At 45.4% G+C, this 8,380-nt stretch overlaps 2 protein-coding genes across 3 annotated transcripts; both read left to right on the forward strand.

Moving 5' to 3' along the window:
- Window positions 1-961: 961 nt before the first annotated feature.
- enam (enamelin) lies at window positions 962-3,165 on the forward strand. 2 transcript variants are annotated; one of them, XM_084687613.1, is made up of 7 exons: window positions 962-1,003; window positions 1,183-1,245; window positions 1,407-1,430; window positions 1,580-1,654; window positions 1,839-1,880; window positions 2,216-2,293; window positions 2,517-3,165. In XM_084687613.1, the coding sequence occupies exons 2-7, from the start codon at window positions 1,189-1,191 to the stop codon at window positions 2,910-2,912; spliced, it is 672 nt and encodes a 223-aa protein (XP_084543739.1). In that variant the 5' UTR covers window positions 962-1,003; window positions 1,183-1,188; the 3' UTR covers window positions 2,913-3,165. The 2 variants fall into 2 exon arrangements, with proteins under 2 accessions (XP_084543739.1, XP_084543740.1); XM_084687614.1 differs by having other exon boundaries at window positions 968-1,003; window positions 1,583-1,654.
- A 1,933-nt stretch (window positions 3,166-5,098) lies between these two features.
- cnga1a (cyclic nucleotide gated channel subunit alpha 1a) lies at window positions 5,099-7,993 on the forward strand. Its single transcript, XM_084687013.1, has 8 exons — window positions 5,099-5,145; window positions 5,230-5,283; window positions 5,382-5,516; window positions 5,601-5,705; window positions 5,813-5,919; window positions 6,131-6,741; window positions 6,901-7,739; window positions 7,930-7,993. Exons 3-8 carry the CDS (start codon window positions 5,443-5,445, stop codon window positions 7,991-7,993), a joined length of 1,800 nt encoding a protein of 599 aa, XP_084543139.1. The 5' UTR covers window positions 5,099-5,145; window positions 5,230-5,283; window positions 5,382-5,442.
- Window positions 7,994-8,380: the final 387 nt, after the last annotated feature.

Below are 8,380 nucleotides of genomic sequence, written 5' to 3' on the forward strand. Positions count from 1 at the left end.
TTGTTAATTTGACTTCACTCTCCTTAAGCTTGGAATACAAAGTACAGACAAACAATGGAGCACCATTTAAGGCTGAGCTGTCATGGCCAACTAACCTTAAGACAACGAGACAATATCTGCTTGTCAGACAAAAAGCATAAAACTGAGAGATACCAATATGATGATCATAATATAGAGGTTTCAGAATATCTGATAAGATGTTAATCTATCCTCCACCGAAAAGACTGAGCACAGCATTTTCAGAAGTGGCAGCTATAGACATAGAGGAACAATTAAGAATACTGTTCCAGGTTTGAAATTATGGAACTCATTCTTTCATTGTTTATCTGATCTGGAACCTCAGAACCACACAACCTGCTTCCAACATTCCATATCACCTGGGGCAGTAGCGATACCCATCGAACAAGCCCAAACGAACCAGCGGGCTAGAAACCCCAAACCTAGACGCCAGTTTGGGGGGATGGGGTTAAGCTGTTAGTCTGTGTTGATAACTTTGAGACATTCTTGCCCTAAATTGTCTGGCTGCTTCCAAGTCCAACAACACACATCAGACACATAGCCATCAGGCAATAAGTCAATGCAACAGCTCAGGCTTTTTTTGGGAGGGGTGGACTTTTGGGGAGGAGGAGGAGGAGGCCGTGAGGTAGAGAGGACCTCAGGTGTGAGTGGCCGGGGAAGGCAGGGGGGGGGGGGGCAGGGGGGGGGGGGGGCAGGCGGGCGGGGGGGGCAGGCGGGCGGGAGGGTATGTGCTACAGTAAGCATTCTTGTGTGTAATTAAACATAATGGGGGGCATTAAGCCTTCACGTCTTGCCTTACTTTTGAAGACTAAGGACATTTCATCAAACGACAGAGGCTTGCACATGTCACTGGAATACCATGATGTGATTGGCTGTCTCACGATGGTTGATCAGTATAAAATGGCAACTTTACAGAGACAAGAAATAGTTCACTTCTTCTCTACAGCCAGAGACCTCTACAGCTGCTCTTAATACCAAGAAAAAGGTGAGAATTGTCATCCCATATTGTTTTAACTGATACTTAAACTTTTGTTGAGTACTTTGAACCTATTATTAACCCAATTGAGTCGACTGGGGTTCCATGATATTTCATACTGTACTGTACATTAGGGTGGAAAGAATCTGTTTAAATTTGCAAATATACTTATCAGTCTTTTTTTTAAGATCATCATGATGAAACCAGTGGTGTTCCTGATGTTCCTGTTGGGCTCAACCTTTGCTGCACCTGTAAGTATTGTGGCAACCCTTTTAGAAGTTCAGCTGTATACATTGTATTTCTCTATATATTTAGCTCAAAGTAAGACCACCTCTTTCCAATTCCACACAATGTCCTAAATGTTACTCAGCTGTTACGTCTGCTGACTCAAACCAATTCCCTGTTTTACTAGGCTCCTGAAAGCGGAAGCAATGAGGTAAAAATAAAGCTTTCCTGTGCAGACATCTCTCACGTTCACCTCCCAGCACGATGTGCCAAACTGTCTCAACCATGATATCCTCATGTCAAAAATGACTCAATAGCCTTAATTACATGTCTGCTGTCCCGCCTGCCGGGTTTTTCCAGCAGGTTGCAGCACATGCCAACATGGCTCTGAGGATGATGGAGCTCTACAGAATGTACGGTTCCCTTCAGCAACAGGTTAGACGTCCTCCATGTTTTTTTTCTTCCGTTTAAGAACTTGAACAGTTAAGACACTTGACTTGTGTGGAGCGTGTGAGTGTCTTGGGGGTTCATTAAATGGACAGAGATAACACAATATGGATCTTGTTGGAAGATGCAACACAGATGAAGTGTTCCTAATATGTGTTGATGTTTCCTGTAGGGTGTTGGAGCAGCAGGAAACCCTGCCTTCCCTGCTGTTCCCGTGAGAAACGTCTTATTTCCTTTCACAAAAGAAACATAGAACAAAAGACCACATTACACACTTTTGCCACAGAACTTTATAAAACTGACACCTTTTCGTTTTGTATTTTCTTGGAAGATTACCATTACTCAATGTTACTGTTAAAGCAGTTCCATACTTAAAGCAAACTCAGTTCAATGTGTCCATGAATCCATTATCTTCCTTGTTCATTCATGAAAGTATAAGAGCGTTGGCAGGGGCCGACCTTCTAGAGCACATGCAGCATGATGTGTCCTTACAGTGTAAACAGTGTTGGAGGTTGAAAGGGGGGCTTGATCACGGTGTCTCTCCTGCAGGGGAACGCAGCTGCAGCTCCGCCGCCCAGCTTCTTCATGCCGCCTCCCATGCCAGCCGGGTCCGACGAGGAGGGAGCGGTGCGTGCGCTCTTCTCAAAGGGTTACATTCCACTTGATGAGATGAATTAGGACTGTTGATGACATTTCTAAAGGGGCACATCAGGATGGTTCTCATCCTGCTTTTAGGGAGGAAAGAACGTGTGTCCGTACGAATGTGTGCACGTGTGTGCTGAATGTGAATGTGTGTGTGGGGGGCGCTCATACAACTCTTCATCTAATTTCTTCCGTGTCTGTTCTCTAGCCCCAGTATGCCTATGGGTATGGCTTACCAGCGGGCGCAGCCCCCGCTGCCCCCCTGAACTCTGACGAGGTGGGAGAGGCTGCTGAAGCCGAGGCAGAGCCCGCTGCGGCGGAGGCCGGAGCCGAGGCCGAGCCCGCCGCAGAAGCCGCCGTCCCGGAGGCCGCGGCTCCCGTGGACGTGGTGCCCGCTCTCCCTGAGGTCTCCATGGACATTGCCGTTGCCGTCCCCGCCGGCGCTGACGTTGGCGCCGCCGTGGATGCCGCCACCGCTGATGCTGTCGGCTTCGCCGCCGCAGCCGCCGCCTCTTTCGATCCAGCCCTCGTTCCAGAGGGGTCACCAGTTGCCGTGGATATCGACACCACTGTGCTGGCGGTGGATACCCCTGCATTGGTGTAATTTCCACAGCCACAGTTTCCAACCTGGGTGTGCTTCCCTGACGATGTCATGACGACAATCAAAAACATCAGTGAAAAAAAGTGTTTGGAGGAAGGAGATGTTTGTGTGTCCTGGCTACTTGTGCTGGGAAGGAATATATATTTGTTTTGAAATTGGTCTGAGGGAAAGAATGATCCTGGAGTGTCTTTGTCAAACACCCCTGATTCAGTCTTTATCTTGTGTTCTTTTTTTCATTCTCAATAAAAGAAATCTTGCTGAGATACTGCATCTGATCTTGGGTTTTATTAACTCTCATCTGACACCTCCTTAACATCAAATCTGCTTCTCAGGTTTGAAACCTGTGGCTTTACAACCCCTCTATGTCTTTCAACAAGGAAGCCATAGAGTGCACTGTCTATGCATTCATAGTTGCCTCTAACCACAGATTTAGGTTCAGATCCTATTCAATCCCATTACTGATGGTAGTACACATTATGGTGATGTAATCTGATCTCCAACAAGTGGGTAAAGGCTGAACAACTTGTCTGGCTAGTTTTAATAGGATCAGAGGGATATGAGAGGTTGCTGACCAGGCAGAGGGGGTGGCAATGGAGCAAAGCCGGCCCTCACAGTGGATTAATCTGCATGTGTTCTACTCCTGGTGAAGAACTAGATAGGAGGGTGAATTCAATTCAAGAGGTTGAGTAAGATGTTGATGTTGAATGAAAGTACCACTTTGACCAAGATATGACAGAAATACTGGAATAACATAATAAGCATGAGAACAGGGTTCAATAGGTCTTCAAGAAAGTAATAAGTAACATACTTTATTAATTCCCAGGAAATGTACATTAAAATATTACTTTGAAAGTAAAAGTATCACTTTGACCAAATTGTGACAACACAACGCTGGAATAAAATAACAATGAGCATGGGAACAGGTTTTAATATGTCGGCAATAAGATTTGCTCTGGAATGTACAGTAATTCATTCCCAGGAAAGATAAATTATATATTTTGGATGAAGGGCCTTTTCAGTGTATCCACAGTTAATCATTTAAAAGGAGTCAAATGATTTGCTCCCACTAGCAGTGTGTAAGGGCTCTCTCTAGTACCAAAGGAGGGTGTAGGAGGATATGAGCACTCTGTAATCTACTTATGTTGGTCAGGGTCAGACGTGTCTCTACGACACTACTATTACACAATGCTTGGACGAAAGCACATATTTTATTGTGATATGATCATTAAATTGAGGTTGTGAATGTTTTTGGGGATTGTGTTTAGAGTTGGTACACAAAAGTCATTTTCTAAGATTGCCTAGCTGAAGGACTATGGACCGTACAATACGTTAAATAAAGGTGAGTATTCTACATCATTGGTTAAAGTTAAGAAAAGTTGTTTCTGTGCCATTATGTTATATGCATCAACAATGATTTCTGTATTTGTTCATTTTCATATGGGAAGCTTGGTGAGTGGTTGTTCCTTGATAGTAATTGGCTTGATTATTCTGTAGAGTACATTATCATAATATTGCAGTGTTCGGAAGTAGTTTCAAAATGGCTGAGATACTGCTGGGTTTGATTGAACAGAACTTTACGTTTATATTTGGAAGGCTGGATCGTTAACCTGCAGTCATGGCAACCACATGGAGCACCAGGCGCTATGTGTCTGTCTCGTCTCGTGTCACCTCAGAGATGAACACTGACACAGAGGGGGACAGCACGGAGGATGACGTGTAAACAACAACACACCAGGACACACACTCTCATTCTACACGGTCAAGACCATAGGTGCAGGTTTAGGGGTCACACACGCCCCTACCAATGTCAAGTGACCATTTCAATGTCCCTTCCCAAAATTTGCCTTCAGGGCAGGGCTTCTGTTCACATATAGGATGATTGGAATTTTTGAACCAACAAATCAGGGTTGTTTCTGGACATATTGGTGCCCTAGGTGAAAACTCAAAGGAATCTACTGTATTGATATATGTGTTGTCTATGTGGGGGTGGGGTAGGGTGCGCCCATTTGGTACCGGCCCCTTTGCAGGTGGTGCCGGATGCATCCTACTGCCTCCCATGTTCAAACCAATCCTTCACCCTTGGTCTGATGACGAATGTGACAGAATATTATTTTATTGTTAAATTTCAGTTATATGTTTCAGGTTTCAATTAGAAATTGTTGTTGTTTTTCAGAGACCCACAGCCTCCTGGCCCAGGTCGTCTGTTCAATGTCAACAACAGCAATAACAATGAGGGGTATGTATGTTATAATATCATGATAAAACATTTAAACATTTCATGAGAGCTTCATTTAAACAGATTTCTATGTACTTTCCCCAGAGAAGAGAAAACAAAGAAGAAAAAAGAGAAGAAAGAAAAAAAGGAGAAAAAAGAGTAACAGGCTATTTCTGATTACTATACCAACAACTTATATGTATATAAATACATGTGATGCAGTGACCCATCATCATGTGTCTCAATGGTTTTCTCAGGAAGAAAGAGAAGAAAGAGAAGAAAAGGGAGAAAAAGGAAAAGGAGGAAAAGGAAAGAGAAATGGAGCAAGAGAAAGAAAAGGAGAAGGAGAAAGAGAAGGAGAAAGAGAAGGAAAAAGAGAAGGAAAAGGCGAAGTATGTGTAGCATATGAACGCATCAGTGTTATATTGACACCATATATAAATTGTTTTCCATAATTCAGTGCTCTCTCCTGGCAGGCCCAAGGAGGTGTTTGTCATAAACCCTGCAGGCAGTTTGTACTACAACTGGCTATTTGTCATCGCAATTCCAGTCATGTACAACTGGACAATGATTATTGCAAGGTAGCTTCTTAAATTATTGAAAGCACGCATATCTAACATGACTGGTAAAGGTGGAAGCATGTGCTTGTCTACAACACTCCAATCATACTAGTGTTTCTCTATTCAAGGGCCTGTTTTGAGGAACTCCAGCATGACTACCTTCTCACCTGGATGATTCTGGACTACTGCTCTGATGTGCTGTACCTGGCTGACATGGCCTTCAGGGCCAGGACAGGTGAGGGGAAACGTACTGTCCCACCGCACATGTTAAAACCAGTCTGGATTCTGTTTCAATATCCAATGTCTGACCATCACGATGCCTGTGTTGAACTTATTGTAAAAAAAACTGTGCAGTGATCAGTACCTTCACAGAGTTTATTGATTCGTTCGACCTCGTGCGTTGAAGCTGTGGATTTTGTGTGTGACCCTGACTTTTGTGTTCTAAGGTTACCTGGAACAAGGCCTTCTGGTGAAGGATAAGAAGATGCTGCGTGAGCGCTACTTCAGCAGCCTACAGTTCCGTGTGGATGTTGTGTCCATGCTCCCCACAGACGTATTCTACTTGTACCTGGGGCTGGACTACCCGGAGATCCGCATCAACAAGTTGCTGCGCATCAACCGCATGATGGAGTTCTTTACCCGTACTGAGACCAAGACCAACTACCCCAACATCTTCCGTATCTCCAATCTGGTCATGTACATCATCATCATCATCCACTGGAATGCCTGCCTCTACTATTCCTTCTCCAAGTCCATTGGATTCGGATCGGACGCCTGGGTCTACCCTGCCCTGGATGACCCAGATGAGCCGGAGTTTGGGGAGCCCATGAGGAAATACGCCTTCAGTCTCTACTGGTCGACCCTGACGCTGACCACCATCGGGGAGACGCCATCCCCGGCCCTGGACTCCGAGTTCCTGTTCCACGTGGTGGACTTCTTGGTTGGGGTCCTGATCTTCGCCACCATCGTGGGCAACATCGGCTCCATGATCACCAACATGAACGCCGCCCAGACCCAGTTCCAGTCCCGCATCGACAACATCAAGCAATACATGCAGGTGGGATGAGACTGGGCTACCCCCGTTGACACCATGGATACGATTTCAACCCGACACCGAATATTAATGGCACATGTGCATTCCATGTTGGTATGTCAGTATTGTACGTATACGATGTATGAAACCTGAAGCAACCTGAATACTATTTGTTTCCGACAGGTGCGTAAGGTCAGTAAGGAACTTGAGGACCGTGTCATTAAGTGGTTTGACTACTTGTGGAACAATGGGAAGGCTCAGAATGAGAGGGAGGTGTTGAGGTACCTGCCAGACAAGCTGAGGGCAGAGATCGCTATCAATGTCCACCTGGATACGCTGAAGAAGGTGCGCATCTTTGCCGACTGCGAAGCGGGCCTGCTGATTGAGCTGGTGTTGAAACTACGACCCCAGGTGTTCAGCCCGGGGGACTTCATCTGTAAGAAGGGTGACATCGGACGCGAGATGTACATCATCAAGGAGGGCAAGCTGGCAGTCGTGGCCGATGACGGCGTCACACAGTTTGTTGTCTTGGGCGACGGAAGCTACTTTGGCGAGATCAGCATCCTCAACATCAAGGGCAGCAAGGCAGGGAACCGGAGGACTGCCAACATCCGGAGCATTGGCTACTCTGACCTCTTCATCCTGTCCAAAGATGACCTGATGGAGGCCATGACGGAGTACCCGGATGCAAAGGTCATTCTGGAAGACAAGGGCAGACAGATCCTGCTAAAGGACGGCCTCCTGGATCTGGACCCATCCAACATCATGCCCGACACCAAGGACCTGGAGGAGAAGGTCGACCGCATGTACAGCACCATGGAGCTGATGCATATGAAGCTGAAAAAGCTGCTGGGAGACTACACCATTACAGACCAGGCCCTCGTGGATCGCATCGCCATGATGGAGCGCCTGACCGGAGAGGAGCCGGAGGAGGAGGACGAGCAAGGGGAGGAGGCCAAAGCAGAGGTGGAGGAAGAAAAAAAGAGGAAGGAGTGCTGGAGGAGGAGAAAAAGGAAGGAGAGGCAGAAGAGGAGAAAAAAGATGAGGAGATGGAGAAGAAGGAAGAGGCAAAAAAAGAGGAACAGGAGAAGAAAACAAAGGAGAAGTAGAAGCAAGGAAGGAAGTAGCAATCTTCTTTCTAGCCTGAATAGAACTTTGTAAGACAAAAATAAATCTATGTCAACAGGGAATATAGCTGACTTTCTTCGTCAGAGTGTCGTCTGCCATCGGACAATGGAGTAAGACAGAGACTGAAAAACACCAGAAAGTCAGATGAGAGTCAGAAAGAATCCTTCCAGTAGATACATAAATGTAAACCAATACACCAGTGGTGGGGAATATTGTTCATTTACGTAAAATTATTTTCTGTTTTGTAGAAGATGTGGAGTACAATTTGGGAAATGCCATAATTCGATTAAAAACTGAAAAGAGATTGTTTTTTGTTCTCTGTTTTTGTTCAAATGAATCATACTTGATCTGTGTGTGAATCTGTGTAAATCCCAGCTCAGTAATCACTTTGCCATGCAAACAGTGACAGACCCACTCTTATGATGATGCAACTCTATCATGTAGTACATGTGTTCTTCCACAGGGGTGTGGTAGAGGGCAGCTTTATTTTCATCCTTTTCGGATTTTCATCCGAGTTTTATTGATAAGTGTTGCA

This window comes from Hypomesus nipponensis, chromosome 22 (assembly GCF_054491055.1).
Source record: "Hypomesus nipponensis isolate SF chromosome 22, ASM5449105v1, whole genome shotgun sequence".
In the NCBI taxonomy this organism is placed as follows: Eukaryota; Metazoa; Chordata; class Actinopteri; order Osmeriformes; family Osmeridae; genus Hypomesus; species Hypomesus nipponensis.

Bases quoted from the DNA above. Each gene is read 5' to 3' on its own strand.
- enam (XM_084687613.1), top strand. From the start codon at position 1,189: ATGATGAAACCAGTGGTGTTCCTGATGTTCCTGTTGGGCTCAACCTTT. The intron at 1,431-1,579 runs GTAAAAATAAAG...GGGTTTTTCCAG, and splicing joins CTGAAAGCGGAAGCAATGAG to CAGGTTGCAGCACATGCCAA. The intron at 2,294-2,516 runs GTGCGTGCGCTC...TCTGTTCTCTAG, and splicing joins GGTCCGACGAGGAGGGAGCG to CCCCAGTATGCCTATGGGTA.
- cnga1a (XM_084687013.1), top strand. From the start codon at position 5,443: ATGGAGCAAGAGAAAGAAAAGGAGAAGGAGAAAGAGAAGGAGAAAGAG. The intron at 6,742-6,900 runs GTGGGATGAGAC...TGTTTCCGACAG, and splicing joins ACATCAAGCAATACATGCAG to GTGCGTAAGGTCAGTAAGGA. The intron at 7,740-7,929 runs GCAGAAGAGGAG...TTTCTTCGTCAG, and splicing joins AGGAGAAAAAGGAAGGAGAG to AGTGTCGTCTGCCATCGGAC.